We start from the raw sequence: 22,919 nt of genomic DNA, 5'->3' as shown, positions 1-22,919 counted from the left end.
AAGTGCTATCCACACATAGGTAAGTGCAGCGCCACTGAGGACACAGCAACTCTGGTTGAGCTTTGCAGTGTGGCTGCTCACCCCGGGGTGAGGCTAACCCAATCACTCAAGCTACTAACTCTGCTGTGAAAATCCACATAAAGATAAGCAGAGGCCTTATGAGGTGCACTAGAAGGTGGGCGTGTGTGCACGCATCAGCAGATGGCGTGCAGATGACTATCCTTCCTCACTTTCAGGACTTTTCATCTCTTCTCAAACTTGTAACTGCTCAGTGGAATGAAATTATGTTGAGCTGTGAGGGGATAGCAATGGCCCTGCCCAGCAAAGATATTGCAGGGCCTCTCCCAATACTGAGGAGGACTCTGGGCCCTTGTGATTTTTCCCAATCCTGCTGCCAGAGTGGCTGAGAGATTTTGAGACTCGCTTGCGGATGCTTCCAACTGGCTTTGTGCAGAGAACAGAAGTTGGGTTTCCGTAGACCTTTGGGCTTGGTATTAATGTCTCGGGGCGGGGGGAAAGGACCAAAGCTGTTATGGATCTGGGCCAGCAGGATGTGCTGTTGAAGTGGAAACTTTTTTTTTCCCCCCCTTATTTTTCCTGAACCAGATGAAAATGCTGGCAGCTGGCTGGAAAAATGAGGGAAACTGCTCTGAAAGGTTACAGCTGAGAACATCCTTTGGATAAGGGTTCTGTCCTCCTGCAGCTTCTGCCTTTCGGCAGACCCCTCCCTGCACTGGGAGTCTGCTTCCTGGAAAACGTTCCTGGCCCCGGCATGCTGTGTAAAGCTTTATGTCAGCTTATACCCTTGCAGTCTGTGAGGACCAGTCACCTGCCTTCTGAGGGCAGGGGCCAGGAGTTTGTATCTGTGCATTAGATGGTGGGGTTTTGAGGCTGGTCCACCCCCCTTGGGAGAGTGTTGTGTAATGGTATCCTATTGGTGTAGTCATGGCTGTGACCTCTGATCCCCCATTTTGGGTTACATCAGTATCAGCAATACAGGTAGCAGTTCCCCTCCACCTTGGGGTTTACTTCAACCAGCAGGGAACCTAGGATTTACCCCCAACCTTCTGATATGTGTCAAAACTACAACTGCCTTGTCCACACTAACGTTTTACCATGTGTTAGGAAGTGGTGGGAGGAGCTAGCCACATGTTAGTGAAGACAAGGCCTTGGTCTTGGAATTATTTAGCTCTGGAGACTTGTTCTCTCATCCCTGAAACTACTGCCTGTTAGGCTGGGCGTTGATCCGTACCCTAGTGTAGTGAGAGAACTGGGAGAACACTTAACTATTGAGAGCGGATTTCTGTGAGATAAATGGGGAGCGGAGGGTTGGGTTATTTTTTAGCTTCCTTTCTATTATAGAAGAACCTGTGCTCTCTAGTCACTGTTCTGGATGTGCCTTTGACCCTACTGTCTTTTCACTCTGACTGTCCCTGCATTCCCCTGGGGGAGATGGCAGGGAGAAAGGAAGTGTCTCCAGATCCTGTTGCCTTCTCCTTAGTCTCTTGACCATCAGTTAAGTCCCATTCTCCCTTCTGGTCCCCTTAGTCGTTCTTATTCAGGCACTTGTCCGCTGTTGTCTATAGCTTGGCTTCCACTATTCCAAACACAAAGTGAATACAGGAGTCAATAACTGTGATTTACAGTGGCACTATACTCACCTGTCAGCTTCCAAGAATGACCAGATAAAACCCCACATGCCATTAGAATGGTGCTGACCCAGGCCCATAATTCACTGGTCCAAGACACTCTGCTAGAGCATACCTGAATTCTGCTGCCTTGTCCTGGGTTGCAGATGGAGCAGTGGTTAAAAAATCGTTTGCGGGGGCGATTGAACTTAGGTCGTCCTTCTGATTCAAACAGCAGAAGGAATAGCATTGTCCCTTTAGAGTGTCCAGCTTCAGGCCAGCATGTGAGGGTGGAGTTTCTGTTTGCCAGCAGTTAAGAGTCAGATAGAAACAAGGGAATTCTAAACTGAGCCCTACTCAACTGGTTTTAGATCCAGGAAAAAACACACAAGATTGGAAAGTGTTATCTTGAACACTGCTAGATAGCGTTCTTTGTAAGTAAGGTGTATGCCCCCTCCTAAGAGAACCCCCAGTATCCCAGACCTTCAAAGGACCAGGAGTGCAGAGAAATATAATTACTGCTTTTTGATTCAGGTACTTGTATGTTCTCCTGACCTATCAACACACTTATAACGTGTCTGATTTCTGTTGCTTTCCCTCCTGTCTGCTCTACTTTTATTTTGTTTTACACTCTCACTCACCTATGTAATTTTCTTCTCTAGTTTATGAAAAGAACTAAGATTTAGAGAGACAATAATTAAAAATCTCCCAAAACATTCCTTCTCCTTCCTGTCTATCAAACCTTCTGTTGGCTGGCTAACCACTAGGGGTGTGAGGAAAGGCTGTTCCAGGTGCACCCTATCCTAATGGCTAAGCTCCAGGGCCTATACCAGAGTGTCTCATGGCCAAAGAGGTTTATAACTTGATCTCTACAACTAAAGTGACTTCTGGCTTGCTTTCCTGATGTCTGGTTCTTGCTTCTGAGAAACAATGTGTTGGTTTCATCTATGACAATATCCTTTCATCTCTTGGCTTGCAGGGTCCAGTGCATTCTGGGTTGGCATGGTACAAAGAGTGCCTTATGTTTATGTATGTGATTTTCCCCACCACACCATTGACCTAGTGCCTTCCACGTCCTTAGTTAAGCAACAACTGCAGGCTGGTTAACACTGTCCTGGCCAGAACTACCATTTTGTTTCCTTCCTCCAGACAGAGGCGTCCTACAGGCTCCTGAATGCTCACCTTTCTCGCAGATTAAGAAGGTGACCTTTTTCATCCTTGACAGTAGATGCTGACAGGTGTCCACCATGTAACCACAGTTGCAGAAGGGGGCCTGCAAGGCACATGCATCTGTTCAGCACCACAAACACTCTCTCCCTTTGTTCTGTGTATGATGCACTGTCTCTTTAATGAGCTTTTTTCCTGTTTTCTCTTGGCCACAGCTGGGTTTTGCTGATCTGAATCTGGCAGAATTTGCTGGCTCTGGATTCACTGTTCGATGCTGCTTGTTGGAAGGATATGATACCAAGAACACCCGGCAGGATAACTCCATCCTAAAGGTACATTAGGATCTCTCCCATGGAGACACTACTTGAGTTCAGTGCATTCTTCAGAAATCCCACCTGAATGTGTAGTACAGAATGTTGTTCCCAGCCCTCCCACTTGCATCCTTGTGGGCTAGGATGTTTAGCAGAAAAGCCCCTTTCCAAAGCCAGACTGGAGACAGAGGAACAGTTTCTCACTTCCACAGAGAGCAGTTGCTCTTGGATTGATGTGTACAGATACACAGTTTAAAAGGCTGTTATTGGAATGCTATGTTTCTGCAGATCAGATCTGAGCAGGAAGAAAGTCTTGAGTGCATCATTAGAGCTGCTGTAGCAACATCTTTCTGAGCAGGAGATGCTGATGTGTCTGGAATATAGTGATACTAATGGCTTAAATGATGCCCTGCAGTATCCCTCAAACTTACTTCTGTATTGGAGAAAAAGGCAGTCCAGCTGATCCAAAGCACTGCGCAAACTCCTGATTCCTAGATACCCACTCCCCCAGTATCACAGAACCCAGTGCGGCTATCCCCATTGATGATTGACTAGTTTGGTGGAATTGGCAGTTCCTAATGACTTGTATAATTTCTATCTCCCATAGGTCACAATTGGAATGTCGCTGCTCTCTGGGGACCCCTGCTTCAAAACGTGAGTTGCTAGGGAACCTGTTACATCTGCAGTATTTCCTTCTTCACTGGAGAATAGAATCATTTGGAATGATTGATGGTTTTTGGCCGCAAAGCTGTTCCCTGAAGGGTGGGGCTATGTAACCTGAGCTGGCTAAGATCTCTGATAGAGCCCAGTGACGTACAAACATGATCATGTGCGTCTTGCCCATAGATCATCTAGGCAATTTTACAAACCAGTAGACTTTCCCAAAAGTACTGTAGGAAAAAAGTTTACAACTGGGAATCTGGACTCCTGGATTCTGTCCCCAACTTTGCCAAAGACTGTGTGACACGGGCAGTTCCTTTACTTTTTTTGTGCTTGTTTACCCATTTGTAAAGTGGAGAAAACATTTGGCTCACAGAGCTGTTTATAGTGCATTTTGAGAGACACTGATAGAAGGTGTCACTTTTTGACTTCTTAGAACTAGTTAGTTATGTCTGCTATTTAAAATAGCTTTTTTAAAATCCTGACTGTATTAAGTCATCAAACTAGTCAGACTGGTAATATCGACAAATGAACAGGTGACGTGAGCCATGAAAGGAGACCTGCAGAGGACTTCCCAAAGCATGCTCCCATTTTGGCTTCTTTGATGCTTTATGATGGAGAAAGGAAACATAATTTTTTTTTAAAAAAACCCTGTTTTTTAGCCTTAAAAATATCAAGAATATAATCTTCCTCTCCCCCCCAGTTTTGTTGAAGGACCTTTTCTTAAGGCAGGTGGTGATGAGAAGTAGTCCCAAGTATGTATTGTGATCCATTTGTACACCTTAACTGAAGATATCCTTTCCCCCAGTGTTCGACATTGAAGACTGTTAGCAACAAACCCCAGACTTCTCAATAGGAGCTGTAGCAATCAGTCTTGAGGAACTGGAAAGATTTCACTATAGAAAACAAGGTCTTTGAGAGCCACAGAATAATTGTGGTATGAGATCTTAACACTGTTTTGCAGTATTTCCATAGTGATGTCACAACAGAGAGGACAATGAATCAAAACCACAAGAAATATATTGTACTGTAATGTTGAAAAGCCTTGCCTTGACTATATGTGCATCTTTCAGTGATTGTTCAACAAAATAACAACTTCCTTACTTCTGCTGCACACTTCCTTGGGGTCTACCCTAAAAATTTTTTGCCAGTGTAGTAATGTCTGTTACAGGTGTGACTTTTTTAAACAACGTATTTATAGTGACAAACACTCAAGTGTAGATGGATCTAGATGTGCAAAAATTTGCTGGTATATCTTATTTTGTTTGGGGGAGCTGGCATAAGCTGTACCTGTAAAAGCACTCTTCCATGGGTATAAGATGTATCTAGACTAGGCGGGTTCACTCCCTCTCCCAAATACGCTTTTTTGGTGCTGGGGTGGCGATTCCAAAGGTTTTAGTGGATGGTTCTGGTGTCTGTGTTTTAAGAAGGATGTTGAAAAATTGTAGCGGACACAGAGGAGAACCAAAATAACCCAAAACCTTCCAGTGAGAGAATAAAGGAGCACAATCTGTTTAGTTTATCTAAAACATTGAGGGAGGTGACTTGATTTCAGTGTATAAGTAACATTGTAGGGAGAAAATGCTAGACACTCAGGGGCTAGTTCAGAAAGGCAGAACAAGAACCAGTGGCTGGAAGTTAAAGCCAGACAAATTCAGGTTAGATTCAAATTAGAAATTTCATTTTTAAGGGTGAGGGTGATTAACCACTGCAACAAATGTATCCAGGGAAGTAGTGGATCCATCTCTTGAATTCTTTAAATCAAGATGCTTTTCTGGAAGATATGCTGAAATCAGACACAAGTTATTGGGCTCAATCCAGGAATAACTGAGTGAAATTCTCTAGCCTGTGTTACGTCAGAGGTCAGATGGAATTAATTTTATGGTTCTTTCTGGCCTTAAAAATCTATAAAATAGTCTGATTTTTTAAAAAAAGAATCACCAGTTGAGAGGGGAAAAGACTTATTTTAATCTCTTGTCATGTAGTAATTTTGTTAGTTCTCTGATTGCTGTAGTCTTCTAAGCTAGACAAAGAACTGAATTTCTAATGTAAAAAGCAAGCAGAAAAGCAAAGGTTTTGCTGTGTTCCTTGTTTACAAAACTCTTGCAGGCTTCCATCCTTCCCCATACAAAAGCAAGAAGAGAATGGCCCCCTTCATCGGTCACCTCCTGACGCTGCCAGTTTTGCTTGGGTTATTTCTGTGTCTTTTGGCTATTGCAGGCCTCCTTCCACGGCCAAGTCCATCGCCATACCAGGACAGGACTCCTCCCTGCAGTTGACCTGTAAGGGCGAGGGGACTACCAGTAGCACCAGCAGCTCAGCCACTATCGGAGCAGTGCGTCAGGCCAAGTCAAGAACCACCATTCTCAGCTCAGGTACAGGCCCTCTGTGCTCAAGACTTATTTGTTCCAGCGCTCTAGTTAGCTGACTCCAGAAGTTGGAGGATTAATGACTCTGCGCTGCATGCTCTCCCTCACCTATCCTAGCGTCTTTGCTAACTAAGAAACCTGCAAGACTCTATTAAATGTAGTGGAGGGAGCATGAATCTCTGCAGCACCTGTGTTTCTGTTAATGGAGGAGATAGTCATTCCTTCTTACCGCCAGGGACTTACTCAATGCATGTCTTGCAGTCCTCTCTAAGGTGCCCATCGCTATGGTCCCTCCTGTAGTCAATGACTCTTAACATTATTCCCCACTCTGCTGATAGGTTTGCTCAGGCTGATGTTTAAAAAAGTTCCTATGCAGCTTTTAGTGCTTCGGGGTCTTGGCTTGTTCTAATGGCCTTGTTCCAGCTGCTGAAACAGAGTTCTCAAGCTTCTCGAAGAGCCCATGTGTCAAGGCCATTGCAGTCTCCCATAGCTCTCCTCTTCAAAGTGAATGGGCTCCAAATACCCTGTGACAGACCCACACTGCACCAAAATCTGGAGTCCATCTCACTGGGTCAGAAAAGGGTAAATGAGCCCTTAGAAAAGCAGCCTTACATGTTTACCCAAGAGACCAAAAATGTTCCTTACAGACCTTTCACAAGGGTGGGGATGCTGAAATCGGGAAATTCAGAGGTAGAGCCGACTCTTCAGGCCACATTCAGAGGTGATGTAAATGATGGAACTCACCCCTAGGAGGGTGGGGTTATAGTAGGTAAAGCAGCTAACAAGAAGGAGCAGCATCAAGCAGCCACCGCCCCTTCCTTGTTTTCTATTGTACAGCCGTCTGTCCTGCTTCAGCCTCGCCTTTGGACTGAGTTCCAAGCTGCTGTTTACCATAATCTCTGAACCAGGCCCTACATCTGACTCATATCTGTATATAAGAGGGAAAGCTAGATTAAGAGCCTTAACTGGCAATCCACCTCGCTCTTGTCAGCCTGTCACATACCCTGTGCATTTCACTACCTGGTGGGAGCCTCCTGCATCTTTGTTGGAGCTCTGAGAATCCTGCCTCTTTTGGTTTTTGTACCGACGTCTGTTGCTCTCCACTCAAAGTCCCGTATTACAGCCTTCCCAGCACTCCAGGCTGCTTCCGGTCTGAGTAGTAAAGGGCTTGTAAGGGCACCTGGTCTCTCACAGGGCATGCACCAAGCTGGTTTAATATTTTTCAAAAGTATCTTTCTTATGAATAGCTTCAGACTTGACCCATCCTCTCTATGGGCTCCAGGGATTGTAAGTCCCTGGTGATTCAGGAATTGGGCAGCCCTTCAGCCACTGGAAGGGGTGACAGCTCTGACGCAGCCTCTCACTGCTGCTCATCGTCAGTGGTGCCTGGCAGCTTCTAGCTCTGTGCAAGTCAGTGCAGAGGAAGATTTGGGCAACAGGCTTGCACCCTTCCAGCCTTCCCTGGCCTAGGGCAACAACACTCCCATCAAATCTTTCTGCAGGAAGTGGTGAGCTGACTGGTGGCGAGCTAATTTCAGTGCTCCGTTGTTTGGCAGGTGTTCCAGAGGAACCAGATCAGAATCTGTCCAGTCCAGAGGAAGTATTCCACTCAGGGCATTCGCGGAACTCCAGTTATGCCAGTCAACAGTCCAAAATCTCCGGTAATTGTTGACCTGCTGAACTTTGGCATCCATCTCCAGGAAGGTGCAGGTCTTCAGATCTGCAGTCTGTTTTCCCATGGCACCTTCCTCCTCTGAGAGTGATTCACAGCCACGCCTCTGACTTAGCGCCACGACTGAACCTTGTTTCTGAAATTCCATTTTTGTGGTGACTGCAAATCAGATCTGATCTGTGTAATCCTTCTGTCTTCATGGATTGAGGTTCCTCTCCTCTTCAGTGAGGCTTCCCTGCCCCGACTGGAGACTTGGCTATTTGCACTGTGTTGCTATGGGATGGTAGGCTTGGTTTGTAATGAGTCTGTATCCACAGGTTATAGCACGGAGCACTCCCGCTCCTCCAGTATGTCTGATCTGACCCACCGCCGGAATACGTCCACCAGCAGCAGTGCATCTGGGGGGCTCAGTTCAACGGTGGAGTGTCCTGAGGGAGAGCGGGACCACAAACTAGACAAGCCACCTCGCCCCCCAAGACCAGCCATCCTGCTGGATAGATCATCCCGGTAGGTAGCAGTATAAAAATGGTGTCTCTCTGGTTGGGAGAGGTCTAGAAACAAAAGATCCTTTATTCTTCCTTTACCTTTATGGCCTCAGATTTGCTGTTGCTGTAATCTGAAAGAAAGCGGCTAGAACTAAGAGACTTGATGATTACTTGTTCTGTTCATTACCTCTGAAGCACCGAGGATTGGCCACAGTCAGAAGACCGGATACTGGGATAGATGGACCATTGGTCTGACCCAGTATGGCCGTTCTTACGACACAGCAGGGTATGTGACAGCCTGTGACCTGAGGTGCTGAATCTGTTTCCTCTTCCTCCCCCAGAAGGAAAAAGGATTCAGTGGAGAGTCACCCAACCTGGGTGGATGACACCAGGATTGATGCTGATGACATAGTGGAGAAAATTATGCAGAGTCAGGATTTCACGGATGTCAGCAATACTGAAGGTGAGAGTGCTGTGAGGTGCAGAGGAGAAACTTGCTGCTCCTCTTCCAGACTTAATGATGTTCATCGGCCTCTCCAATCCCAAGTCTGGCACCACCTGATGTTGTCTCCCACTCACCTAATTTGCTTGCTGGAAGTTTCAGTGGTAGGTCCCTTTAAAGCAGCAGTTCTCAAATTTATTTGATCAGGCCCCCCTCTCCCTTCTTTGTGTCTGTGATCGTTGACCCTCCCCACCGCCCCACCCACTGTGCATACTCTGCCACCCAGATCTGAAGGCAGAGCAGAGAGCGGCACAGAAGTAAGGGAGGCAATGTCAAAAGTTGTATTTGTCAATATCACTTTTCACAGCAGACTTAGCGCCCCATTGCCCCCCTTAATTCTGTGCTGCTGCTGCTGCCACCCCAGGGCTGACAGCTGGAGCCCTGCCACCTCCAGGTGAGGGATGGGGGCAGGAATGGAGAGCCTGAGACCGGGCTGCCTCCCAGTGAGGGATGGAGGGAGGAGGAGAGAGCCCAGATGGCAGGGCTCTGGCTATCAGCTCTAGGGCATCAGGGCTCTGGCTGCCCTCTTTATCCTTGCCTCCCAGGTGTGTGTGGCTCTTCTGCAGGAGCCCCGGCCACCCGAGGCTGAAAGCCAGAGCTCTTTTTAAAAAAAACCCCAAAAACTCACAGCTCACTCCTCCCTCGACACGTTCCTGTGCCCACCCCATAGTTTGAGAACCACTGCCTTAAAGGGACCCCACTGATGTGAAACTGCATTTCCATCTGAAAACAGCCTGTACCTGCTACTCTGACAAGTAACAGCAATATGGGGCTGGAGGCAAACAGTCCTTCTCTTCTCCCATGTGTACACACGAAGTGCTGTCAAAAGTAGTCAGTTTGGCTGGTCAGTTGCATCACCCTCCTGCAGCGCTCTGGTGACAGCTCTTGGGCACGCTTGTCCCCACGCTGTGCAGGAGGGTATTCGCTGGAAACAGCAGCACCAAAGCTAAAGAGAAAGCAGGGTTGGTGTGTGCAGAGAGGGGAAGAAGGATGGGTCTAAACATACTGGCCTGACCGAAGGATCCTTGTGAATTCTGCAGAGGAGGGAGAAGCCTTTTCAATCTTTTTAAAGGAATTGAAACCAATTTTTTGTTTGTTTGTTTGTTTGGTCAGTTTAAGGAAAATTTCAAATTGAATCCTCCTTTTAAAAAAAAGTATTTGAAATTACTGTTCTTACCTATTATACAAACCACGTCTTAGATTTATTAGAACTCTAAACTTTAATCTAATTTGCTGTTCATTGTTTGCCCAGTTCACTGTTTGCATTTCTGCCGGCTTGGATGATAAAAACAGATGATCATGCTTCATTAATGGCTTTGCACTTCACTCTCTGTGGGAAAACTAGACTGAACGAACCACAGTACCTCCACAATGGTGTAATTATGAGATTGCAAATGCTGCAGGGGAATGTTGCCTCTTTGAGTTTTAAACCAGTACTAAGGACTCCTTTCATTCATGGCACAGCTTAGAAGTTTTAAAACAATAACAAAGAACAACCTAACCATCAAAACCGCATTCATTAACATTTGTTGTTAAAAGCATAGTCTTCCAAAGTCTGATTTGCCCACAGGGTCTTTCTAAAGCAAGGAGGAGAGAGGGAATATCAAGATGTATCAGAAACATCAGAGGAATAGTAAATACACCCCCATGTTCACAGAAACAGAATGAAAATGGATGTGTTCCCTCGCTGAGCACTGTGTAACGTGGCCTGTAGGGGACATTTGGGGATTGTTATGACTTTGGGTTTCACGATCTTTTCTTCCTCTCCTCCTATCCGCAGACAGTAACCTGAGGTTGTTTGTGAGCAGAGATGGCACCACTACGTTGAGTGGTATTCAACTGGGAAACAGGTATGGCTCCTGAAAGGCTGGTGGACACAGGGGCTCTGTAAACATGAGTCAGCTAGTTCTTTATGCTTAGGAGACTTTCACCTCATCTCAGCAGAGATTTCTGAAGATCGTGCGATACATGATGGCTTTGTTCCCACGCTAATACTCCTGGGATCCCCTTAGTCACAGGATGCAGCTGTGCGTGTGTGTATTCAGAGCTCAGCAGAAGCTTGACTGAAGTATTTGATCTTGGCTGCTAGAATGGGGACAGAGGGACAGTGTACAAAACAGTCGGGGGAGGCCGGGCTATCTCTGTTTTCAAAGCCTGTTCAAGGCAGGAAAGCTCTGTTGCCTCCTGCTGGATTATAGCAAAACGAATTTATTCTCTCTTCTCAGTGGCATGTTAAGAGCTCCTTTCCTCAGTGAGGAGACTTGTTATCAAGTCCAGTCTTCTGATGCTCTGCAGTGCCATAACGCCTTTCTCTGCAGGATCTCTAAGCCTTTTACATTCACTAAACCTCACAAGCTCCAAGATAAGTGGAGTTTGGGGTGAAGTGTCTGATGCAGAGTCACACACCAAGCCCATGGCAAAGCTGGGGGACAGGAGCCCAGGAGTGCTAATCCTTTCCCTGCTCTGTTAGCCAGCTTCCCCTCTGGAGCCTTTCCAAATGTCATCTGACTAGCTTCTTTCATCTGTCTCTGGCAGGAAGGAAAGGTGTGTTGCAGCCAGCTGTCTTCACAGCTTTTGGATGTTGATTGCCATTTGGCTGCCTGGCTTTTGTTACGCAGGCAGGGATCCTGCCAGGCTGGTTTAGCTCTTTTCAGTATTTTTTGTTTGGAAAACATTTCTGCATTCTGAGCTCTGCACGGACGCTTCTGTATGAATCTAAATGTTCTCCCTTCTCCCTGTATGTTCTCCCTTCTCCTCCTGCAGGGTCTCATCTGGAGTTTTTGAGCCAGTGGTGATTGAAACCCGTTAAATGTGAAGAACAGGGTAGAACTGCTGGCGACAGAACCCCCTACCCTGTCCTCTGCCACAGGGATGCCAGTCTTTACCTCTCTACATGCAACATTCCAGAAGGGATTTCTTCAGACCCCTCCCCTTACGTTTGCACTGCAGAACTCCTCCGAGACCATACCACTCCCTAACGTGCACTTTTCCTGACTTGGCGTTAATTCTCCCCCTCATCCCTATGCTTCCAAACACTCCTGAATTCCCTGCAGCTCCAAGAGGGCTGTCTGGAAGCATTCTCTCTGCTGGAGGTTGTTCCTGCCTTCCCCAGACCCTCATTCCACGCACTGCATCCTTACTAGCGATTTCTCGACTCCTGTATCTGCAAACCACTGGGTTGTACCACTGTGAACTTTTCAAACCACTGAAGGGGAAAACCAGGAGAGCAGCTTCTTGGTGAAACGATGAGCTGGCCGCTAGCAGGATACTTCATTCCACTGATTCTGCATTGTGGATTGCAAGGAAACTTCACCTCCTGTGGCAACATTCGACTGAACAATGAATCCAAAAAAACCAAACCCCCCAGTTGTCATAGGAAATAGTTCCCAAAAGTGCATTTCAGAAAACAGAGATGGAATTGATGTTAAAGGTTAAATGTTACCGCTTGAGATCACTAACTGCAGTACCTCCTTCCACTGCTGGGCATGGGAGGCTGTTTTCATCTGTTGTTGTTAGCAGGAGCACTTTAGAGATTCCAGATGTACCCAGAGGAGGCTCGTAATGGCCATTTCAGAAAAGTAATCTGTGCTCTGTGGACTGACTCCGCAAACAGTCGCTGTTTTTGGGCTTGGATCCCCGAGCCTGACTTGGGCCGGCCTGCCTGTCCTGGCTCAGGAAGGGAGCACACTGGTGCTGCTGTCTGCCCATTTTTGGACTAGGAGAGGAACCTTGGCATCCTGCCTTTGGGCCAGAACGGGGCGTGTGATTGGTTTCGATGGTTTTTCCCGTCATGACAAGAGTGGCTCAATGATTCTCTCTGCCAACCAGGGCCAGTAAGGGAACGGTTTCTGGTTGGCCCTTCTTGGGCCCATGGTTGGCCCATGTGAGAAGGGAGCCAGTCCCCTCCTGGGCTGGGGAGAATCTTTGACAAATGCAGAAAGAAATGGCTAAATCTCTGCCGCTTTGGTGGAGTGAAGCCCTTCTGCTGCATTTGCCACAGCAGCCCTCTTCCTCCGCTCCTGGGCTGTAAACTCTGGGTCTGACAAACGACAGGCTTCGAACTGTCCTCTTGGTTGATCTTTTCACGGTTGAATTTTTTCTAGTTTGGTTTCTGCAGTTGTCTGAAACTTGAACTGCCCTTTTTCCTTGCACGGTGTGGCAGAAAAGAGGTGAGCCTTTTTCAACTCCCACTTGTAGATTTCTCCCGGCAGATGAACTACAGGTGAGGATCTATGCAGGCTCCTGCCCTGGGTTGGCTTTCTGTACAGATGCTTTCAGCCTATAAGCTATTTCTGTGTGGTGCCTGTTCCTTTTTTGCTGTTGTCCTGTGGTAGCACTTGGCAGCTGTGCACTTTGACTGACGGCACACTCCAGATCACTGGCTATACACACGTGCATGCACACAAATCCTCTCGCACACACACACATGCTGTCCCGTTTAGCAAGAAGAAAAGATTTGTAATAGATCTTTTTGGTTTTCAAATTCTTGCCAAACTTTTTTCAGGACTAAGGGTTGCGTCTCTGGGTAACTAGAATGCATCCGATCAGCTGCTGGGCAAGAGAGTTCAGCAGAAGACGGCAAGACTGAAGGGGCCTGAATTTCTAGTCTGGCTAGCACAGAAGGCTTGGGTGAGGAGGAACCTGTGAGCAGCGTAGCCAGGCTGGCTCTAGCTATTTATGCCACAGACCCACCAATTCCTCTCCTTGCTTACTGTGGTTGTGCAGAGAGCATCTTGGGTGTGCACTTTTTCACCCACCTACCTTCCCCGCAGAGCCCGTTAATTTTGTCCTGGGCCTGTCAAACCTTCTGGTTGAATGTGGGAAAGAGCTCCTGGCTGGGTCACAGCCTGGCTGAGTCTGTCCAAGGCAAAGGCCCTTTCCCACTTGCCTGCGTGTTAATCATCGTCTCCTCCCCGCTCGGCTTGGGAGAAGGGAGAGAATTAGTTGCTTTCTTCTCCCTCCAGAACTGCTGCTGCAGAGGCTGGGTTGGCTGGCCCTTGCTGCCCAAATTGGGGCAGGAGCACAGTGCTCCTCCAGCAGTAGCTTTGCATTGCTTTCCCTTTGGCCATCCATGGGCAAGACACTCTGTGTTTGTCACAGGCACCCACTGCTCCATTGACCTCAGTGGGAATTGTGGGTCTGCCGCACACCTGGAAATCAGGTCCTGAGTGTCTGCAGCCTTGCAGCAGCAGTTCAAGGAGTGGGGAGGAGACAAGTAACACTGGAAGGAGTCCAAAGCCCGGTCAGAGTAGCTGCTTCCCTCTGGTGTCCATCTTAGTTGTTTCTCCAGCAGTGGCTGGGAACCAAGAACCTTTGTGCTGGCTCCCATCGGTGAGAGACGTAACTGGTCCATGAGGAGATGTTTGCTGTCACAAAACACCCTGTGAGACAAAGGGAGAAATAGTTCCTTCCAGGGAGACAAGAGGAGGAGCAGGTTAGCTCTCAGAAGACTCTGTCCACCCTGTCACCAGGCTGGCCGGCACTCCTAAGCTCTGATCCCGAGATGTTGGAGCTCTGTGAATTGCTGTCTCTGGGCTTATTTCCAGCAGTTCAGTGCAGTGCCGCTTAAATTCTTGACAGTTTTGTGCCTCGTGGTCTTGTTCCCTGGTGGTGGTGGTTGACTTTGTAGACCCTGGTCTTTTAGCAGCTTTTAGTTCAAACACCACCTGTTTTGATTAAGAAAGCAGCCCTAGTCGTGTGGAACATGTGCAATACAGCTAACATTTGATTATTGAGAACAGGGCCCAGGCAGGGAAGAAGGAGAGGACACCACACCAAATTCCAGCTTCCCACCCTCACTCCTATGCGATGCCCAACGGTCCCCCGACCTGGTGTTGCGTGTGTACTTTGGCGCATCGAGGGAAGCAGAGCTGGCGTTGGGACCGTCTAAGCAGCAGGTCTGCTGTCTGTCCAGAAGCTTTGTATCTTGCAAGCACTTTTTTCCTCGTGGCATTTCTGGTATTTGTTGCTAGTTGGGATCCTGAAGAATATTTTGCGAGTTTGTCAAACTCAAACCACTGGTTAGTTTCCTTTTTTTTTCCTTGAAGTTTATTGAATTTTATAAACCCAGCAGGCTGGTGTACTTTGACTGCATTGTGCTGTTGTCATTTTCTCATTGGTATTTTATTCCTGGGGGGCTAAGAGAGGTAACTCTTCCTCCCCAAATCATCCCCTTCTCAGGGGATCCAGAAACGAACTAGGCAAGGGAAGGGCCCTCCGTGGTGAGATTTTGCATCCCTGATCAGTGGTGTTGTAAGCCCTGGTCTCTGATGCAGGAGAACAGGACGGTTAAGATGGGCTGACCCAGGGAGCAGAGCTGGATTCCCTCCTCCCCCCCTCGGATCCCAATGCCTACCTGGAACGGACTGGATTCCACACTCCCCTTTATAGCATGTTAACATTTCAAGACCTTTCTGTTTGGAAGCCCACTGCAGAGCGTGGCATCTTCAGCAGCATTTTTTTTTTTTTTTTTTTTACACTAACTTTTTTAAAGAAACTGACAACTGAAGAATTGTCTGGCAAGGGCAGACGTGGAGGTCATGACTCAGCATAGGGAAGGAGACAGGCTCGGCTCTGCCCTGGGTGGGAATGGTGCTGGGGAAAGGATGACATAATGCCTCCATTTTCTCTATGACTGGCACTTTAATTGGGAGCTTTCATGCTGTCCTGATTGCAAATAAAGGACAGCCAGTTTCCTAGGGTCTCCCCCACTGCCACCCTCTGTAGGGAAAGCTTAGCCCTTTTAAATGGTTTCCAGTTTTTAGAGCGTCCCGAACTGGGCTGAGACCTGAAGGAAGTTGTTGCATTAATAGGAGGGATTGATTTTATTTTGTTGCGTCGTTGTTTTAAATTCATGGTTGTGCAGCTGGACTCTGCACTCACGAACCTCTGGGAAACCTCACTCCAGGTACGCTTGAGACTAGAGTGCCCAGGTGAAAGGCTCCCCTCCTGGGGAGAGGGAGCTGAGCAAACCTCCCCTAGCCCCATTCATTCCTTTGCTGCCTTACCTCAGGAGCTGCTAATTCTTCGCTCCTCTTCTCTCCCCCAATCCCAAGATGAGGGAGTTGCTGCTCCAGTGACTTAGTCCTGTGGACAGGGCTGGTCTCTCAGGGCCTGTTCCCACAAACACTGCGCCTGGTAGCGGGTGTCTGTGGTGCTTACAAGCCGCCACCTCTACCTAAGGGGCTGATCCTGCAAAGTTTCCCCCACCCCCACCCCAGAGCTGCATTTTCCATCCTCCCTCCTCTGCAGTCCTCACCCAATCTCCTCCACAGTTCCAGGGAGCTGTTGCTCCTACCCCACTGGGAAGGAGTGAGCATAGAAAACCTGGGAAATCACAGGAACTTGGAAGCAGGGTTGAGCTGGAGGTGCGGCTGAGCCTCTTATTTGCCTTGAGAGCAGAAGAAATAATGTTTGTTAGAGCCCATATTTTTTCAGACCGGGGAAAGGGGAGATCATGGTTTATTCTCTTGAAAATGAAATGAGCTCTGTGATCTTCAGAAGAGAAGTGCACTCAATTTATATTCAGATGCTATAGAGAGAGATTACAGATATTTTTGGAAAGGGACTGGGTCTATGCAAACTTCCAAAATTGCTTGAAAGATAGTTTAACCTTTTTTTACTTTGAAATCTAAAAAAAGATAAAAATCTAATGTTTTCCATAAAGCAGAAGTGCGTATAGAAAGAAGTTACTTCCCAAGCTCTATTTTGATGATGATTCTTGGAAAGTTTGTGGGCTGGAGGGAATGACTATTTTTCACCATTTTTATCTTGCTCCTCTAGTTTTTTGTTTCTTTTCTAATGGAATGCTGTGCTGTCTTTGATTCAACAGATCGTGTCTGTATTTTCTGTATCTGGTTCCTAATGTAGAGAAATAACAAATATAAGAGGAAATCAATATAATGTCAAATGTTGTTATGGTTTTGGGTAAAATAAAGGTTTTTTTTGGTACTTCACGTATTGATCCTTGGCTGGGTTTCTTCCCCCCATCCCTCCCATGCATCCTTGGCTTTTCTTAATCTTGCTGAAGAAAATGAAGCTGTGCATGTACAGCTCCTAGCGTAGTGGGTTGCTGCATGTCACTGCAATACAAATAATTGACCCATGGATTCCCTCCATGAATTCTGCAATAGCAGCTAAGCTGTGAAGGGTTTATTTAGCAGGACTCTCCCTCCCTTGACTTAATTACTGGAGGTTGGTAGGAAGGGAAATCAAGGGGGTTGCAAATAGCACAAGCCCAACAGCAACATGGAGTGGATCCCCTGAAGTGGAGGGGAGGTGGTGTCCAGCCTTGAAGAGGAATGCAAGAAAGATTCGAAGCAGATCACTTTAAGTGCCTGAACCATACGTGCGAAGGGAGTTTGGTCTGCATTGATGCAATTATCACCATCTTGCCCAACAAAGAAAAAGATACTGGGCTGCCCAGATCCACTCTGAGTCCCTGCATTGACTGCTCACCAGGCAGAGGACCGTGGAGCATCTGCTGGCCATCTGCAGAGATCTGGCTGAACACATGGTGCTGGGCCCCCTTTTTAACAGCTAAACTGCAGAGAAGCCAGGAATCTATTAAATAGCTTCAGTGGGCTAGTGTACGCGCCCCATGTTTTGCTGATACTGCTATGCCGGCAGAGCCTCCTGTGTAAAGCCGCATATGCCGACAGAAGGAGGTTTCTGCTGCAGAGTAACACCACCTCCTTGCACAACAGCGCTCTTCTGTCGGCATAGCTTCATCAACACTGATGGATTTGCTGGCATAGCTATGTCAGCTGGGGGAAGGGAGGGTGACCTACGTAGCGATTCTGATAAAACTTTCTAGCATGCACTTGGACCCAATATTCCCCCTCTATGGAGGTAATTTACAGAGCCACCACAAGGTAGTTGTGGGATTGCACGTGGGAGGGGAAGTGCCAGCGAGGGAGATGAGAACCCTTGCTCTAGAGAGACTCCAACCTGCACTCTTTCCAAAGTATTGGGTTGGAGCGCCACACTTAGGGTGACTGATGGCAAGTGTGAAAAATCGGGACAAGGGGTGGGGGGTAATAGGCACCTATATAAGACAAAGCCCCAAATATTGGGACTGTCCTATAAAATCAGGACATCTGGTCACCCTATGTCTGCTGGTTAAACTCGGCAAAGCTGTTTTGCTTCATCCTCCCCCCAAAAGTCTCTATCTAACAAACACCTGAATCGTTTAAAGCCCGCCCAATATACTTCCTCGCTGGCCCAGTGGGTTCCCTTCTAATGCCATCAATAACTTTCAACTAGCTGCTCATGAACAATGCAAGACAGCTCATTCTCTTCTATTTCTCCCCCACGGGGGAGGCGGGGTGGATTGATTTAAACCATACTGATTGAAACCACCAAGTGGAAAGCCTCAATTTAAATCCTTCATTCTAAACAACTTCTCCATTTGTACTTGTTTTCTAAAGAAAGGTGCATTTTCACTGGCTGATATAAACATTAAAATAGGTTGTCTTACAACTAAATAGAACCACTGTGCTAGATTTGGTACATCTTTTTGCTACCCAGGAGAGCACACTATAACTATAAACAATTTATTTAAGCAATTATGTAGCTTAATATTTTCAGGTTCTTATTAATGGTACATTTTTATATGTTAGTTCTCAAATTATGAATATTTACAGCTCCACTCAGTCACCGTTTTCTAAGTCCGTCAGAGCTCAGGTAGGGAGAAGCTATAAAAGAAGAGTCTGAGACCACCCAGGCAGGCTCAGTGGATGATCCTTATGTAATACTCAATGGTGTCAGAGCCTGGTCCCAACGCCTGTGATGACTTTGCCAGTCCTGTCATGCTGCACTTACAAAGTTTGACCTCCAAACTAAGATGTTTTTCCTCTCATTTGTTCTTTGCATAGAAAAGCAGCTTTTAACTCCAAGTTTTTATAGAGGCTCATGGATTCAGCATATTTATTTTTATTTAAATCTTTAAAGAACTTATAAATGTAAGCCTTAACATATTTGGTATTAAATTTAGAATTCACTTTAAATTGATTAATTTTTTTAAAAGTATTATAATTTAAATAACAATTAAAAAATCCAGTTTAAATAAAATCTAATTTTAAAAAAAAATCCATTTTTATCCATGGTGGGGTGGGGGGGAATTGTATGCAAAAACTGCATTGATGTGATTTGAGATGCATTCTTCTGGCTACCTAGAATATTTAATGTAGGCAGAATAAATTGATTTTAATCCAGCCAGTCAGTTTCAAGATGTCACTCTTGTTCAAAAGGCCCACCAAGACCAGGTCTTCATAGGAACTGAAACCGGATCAGAGCCTGACAGCTGGACAAATTGCTGCAGTTTGAGAACAGTTTAACAAAGGAAAATTCACCACTGCCACTTGGTGCGTGATCAAAGATCTAGAGGGGAGTGAGGCAAATTCTGCTCTGTTTGCTTTCTAGGTCAGGCATTTACCCACATTTCAACAGCAGCACCAATGCTCTTAACCTCCTAGTCCTAGAGCGCTGTGCAAACATGCACCAATGAGTCCCCACCCCTGTGATGGGTCCTGTAATCTGTAGATTTGTGCTTTAGGTGCCTGTTTAAGTTAGCACATGATTATTTGTAGTACAGAAGTACCTAGAGGCCTCAAGATAAGCATGTCGTTGTGCTAGGCAGGGCACGGTAGGGCAAAGAGCAGTAATGCACTTACAATGCCTAAGTGTCTGCCCAAAGGAGGTTACAGTCCAGCTACAGGAGACATTTCAAAGGTGGGGGAAAGGAAGGATTATTTCCATCTCTTGTCGTTCTCTCTGACGCTGGCCTAATGAGCTAATGGGATCCTGGGATGCCTAAACAGGAATCTCCAGTAGAGGTAAAATAACCTTGGCACTGCTGTGCCGGCTGCTGAAATCCCGTGTCCAGTTCTGCTGCCCACAATTCAAGAAGGATGTTGATAACTGGGAGAGGGTTTGAAGAAGAGCCATGAGAACGATTAAAGGCTTAGAAAACATGGCCTGCCTTAGAGTGACAGACCTCAAGGAGCTCAATCTATTTAACTTAACAAAGAGGAGGTTAAGGGGATCACAATCTCCAAGTACCTACATGGGAACAAATATTGAATAACAAGCTCTGCGGTCTAGCAGAGAAAGACATAAGCTGAGCCCAGGGCTGGAAGTTAAAGCTAAACAAATTCAGACTGGAAATAGGTCCGTTTTTAATAAGTGAGAGTAATTAACCACTGGGAAATTCATGAAGCGGCGTGGTGGATTCCCCATCACTGGCGATTGTTTTTAAATGAAGATTGGGTGAGAAGCTGCAGTGGAGGTTCTCTGGCCTGTGTTATACGGGCGCTCAGACCAGGTGATCACAATTGTCCCTTCTGGCCTTAGAAGCTATGAATGTGTTCTAGTGCAGCTAAATATCAAGTAGGCCAGAGAGCGAGATAAGGACGCGGTAGCCTGGGGGCTAGGGCACCCCCTGGGAGGAGGGTGAGCCAAGGTCCGGTCCCCCTAGCCCAATCGCTCTTTCATTAGTCACCCAAACTGGAACAGCTTCAACGAGAGATGGATGGGGCCCTGCATAGGACTACGTAGCTGTGTGGTTAGCGCACTCTCCTGAGAGATGGGCACCCCCGGTTCAAACTCGGTCTCCCACCCCAGCACAGGGGAACTGAACCTGGGTCTCCCCCATGCCAGGTAAGTGTGCTAATCACTGAGCTCCAAGTCACAAGCTGGGTGGTGGCTGCTCCTCCTGCCTTCTTGTGTGGAATGAGGCAGGCGGCCGTTCATGGATCGCTAGCAGAGCGAGGCACCTGTCTCTAGGACGGAGGGATGGGGCTTAGCACATACCCCTCTCATCAGCATCTCCCGTTGGCTAGTTTAGGCAGCTGCCTGCCTAGCATCCTGGCTTTTGTGGATTGTGCTGTAAGGTGTCTCTCCTCCCATTGACTGTATAGGGCGTCTATGCGCCGAGCTCCAACGTTATGGATTGCAGCGGGGTTCCTGTGATTTTTCTAGGTGCTGCGTCACTCAGTGTTGCAAAGGCTGGCCACTTACGTGGGGCTGCGGTATTGTCGCTGTCCCAGCTTGCCTCTCTCTGCGGAGATGTTGCTGGAAGGATTTGCTATATCTTACCCTTTGCTGACTTTTCAAACCTACAACCATAGCAAATGGATTTCAGCAAGTGTTTTCAGTCTGAGTAGGCTCTGCGTGGTACAGCCGGGGAGATTGACTGTGAGAAGCTGTTTGTTGCTCACTATGCCAGCCAGAGCTGGGTATGGAGCTGAGGCGTTTCTGGCTTCCAGCTCCACCGACTCCAATGATCTGCTCTCCTTCTCTTTGCAGTGTTTACAAATGCCTATCTCTGGGGATGGGGGCAAGGACTCCTGTCTTCCCCCTGGTTACAGAGGCACAATCTGGAGGGGAGGGAAACCAGAAGGACAAAGTCCTTTTTAGTTCCCATCATTTAGTTTCTCTTTGGGAAACCCAGTCCTTTCGCTGCTATGAATAAGTCCTTGTCTACACATGAGAAACTACCTGGCCCAGTTCCAGAGGGGTAGAGCCATGTTAGTCTGTATACAGCAAAAACAAGGAGAGTCCTGTAGCACTTTAAAGACTAACAAATTTAATTTCTGCAGGCATACGCTTTCGTGGGCTGTAACCCACTTCATCAGATGTAAGGAATAGAAATCAGATAGGAGTTATATATATATATATACATATCCCAGGGTAAGGAACAACAATGGAGAAGGTATATATGAGCAAAGTCCATTCAGTTAGAGTAGTTATTGATTAGAAGATGAGAATGTGTGAACAGTGACAATTACTTCTTGTAATGAGAGAACTATTCCAAGTCCCTATTCAGACCCAGTTTGATTGTGTCAAGTTTGCAGATAAGTTCCCCCTCTGCAGTTTCTCTTTGAAGTCTGTTTTTGAAGGGTTTTTTTTTGTAGAAGTATGGCAACTTGCTAGTCAGTTACAGTGTGTCCTGGGAGACTGAAGTGCTCTCCGACTGGTTTACGGATGTTACTATTTTTTATGTCGGATTTGTGTCCAGGTACAGCAGAATAACCCGCTTAGCTATTCCCCAGGTGGGGATACCATTCCGGAAGAAAAGTGAGCAGAGCAATTTGGAAGTGAAGTAATTTTTCTGGAATAAAATCACTTTTATTTTGGGATAGTAATCACAGGGGCAGTAATACCAGAATAGCTATAGAAGAATAGTTATTCTGCTCTGGCTACACCAGGAAGTTTCCCCCATCTAGACAAGCCCTTAGGCCCAGCAAAAGCAGACCAGAAGGTAGCAAGAATGGAGTCCAGAGAACCAATTAGACACTGGAATGTGCACACTTATCTTCCATTCAGATTCCTTCCTCGAGTCTTCTGAGCCAAATTGGACTTCAGCCAAATTCTCTGGCCTTTGTGACTTTCCTGTTTCAAGAAAGAGCTTTAAGCATTTAACTCTTTTAGGGAAGGAAGAGACTTCCTTGATTCTTATCTACACACAAGAGCATTTAATCTGTTTTCTTGCAACAGCAGATAGAGATTTATCTTCAAAGCCCTTTACAAACATTACTTTAAACCCCCATAGTTAATTATCTCCACTCCTGCCGCTCTCCCTTTCTGTGAGGGGCAGATTTCTGACCTGGACTGAATAACTTGAGCAAGGCTATGCTGTGGTATAAAAGGCTGCATGCCCCATGGCCTTGCTGAATTTGATCTCATGGCCAGGATCTGTTCTGAAGTCCTAGAACAGACTTAAGAAGGAAATGAAGTAAAGTTCACTGTTAACAAGAAAGGTGTCTGGATTTGAATGAAGTTCTTTGCTTTTCAAACATCCCACCAATTTGAGAAATCCGTTAATATCCATTATTTATGCATTTACAATCTGTCGCCTTGGATGGAAGCTGATAGCACTTTACCAATGATAAATTACTTGTCCTAGACTGTAGACAGACTTGTGATGTACTGATCAGATCACTCATGATAACCTAGTCAGGGAGATTGATTAAATCTCCACACGTCTGTGCCAGATAGAACAAACTCTTAAATCAGCAGAGTCTGTAAACTCAGATTCTCAATAGGTCATTTAATGAGTTAACAAACAACTTGAAACAGTTCGATTGCGTGTTAAAGATAAATGCATCCTTCATGGCTACAAATC

General features: G+C 46.5%; 1 protein-coding gene across 1 annotated transcript in view; it reads left to right on the top strand.

Annotated features, from left to right (window-relative positions):
• EEIG1 (estrogen-induced osteoclastogenesis regulator 1) overlaps nt 1–16,749 on the top strand; it is a 44,571-nt gene extending 27,822 nt beyond the window's left edge. Inside the window, exons 5-12 of the mRNA XM_067542136.1 lie at nt 3,011–3,127; nt 3,714–3,760; nt 5,987–6,141; nt 7,692–7,796; nt 8,125–8,314; nt 8,634–8,755; nt 10,575–10,644; nt 11,558–16,749. Coding sequence (XP_067398237.1) covers nt 3,011–3,127; nt 3,714–3,760; nt 5,987–6,141; nt 7,692–7,796; nt 8,125–8,314; nt 8,634–8,755; nt 10,575–10,644; nt 11,558–11,603 — 852 coding nt within the window. The 3' untranslated portion in view covers nt 11,604–16,749. The remainder of the gene's footprint in view (nt 1–3,010; nt 3,128–3,713; nt 3,761–5,986; nt 6,142–7,691; nt 7,797–8,124; nt 8,315–8,633; nt 8,756–10,574; nt 10,645–11,557) is intronic.
• The last annotated feature ends 6,170 nt before the right edge of the window (nt 16,750–22,919 follow it).

The sequence above is a fragment of the Emydura macquarii genome, unplaced genomic scaffold (assembly GCF_026122565.2).
Source record: "Emydura macquarii macquarii isolate MOO-44397 ecotype Brisbane River unplaced genomic scaffold, CSIRO-AGI_Emac_v2 contig_691, whole genome shotgun sequence".
Lineage (NCBI taxonomy): Eukaryota > Metazoa > Chordata > Testudines > Chelidae > Emydura > Emydura macquarii.
The sequence above is the reverse complement of the archived record's forward strand: the minus strand, read 5'-3'. Positions and strand labels throughout refer to the sequence as shown.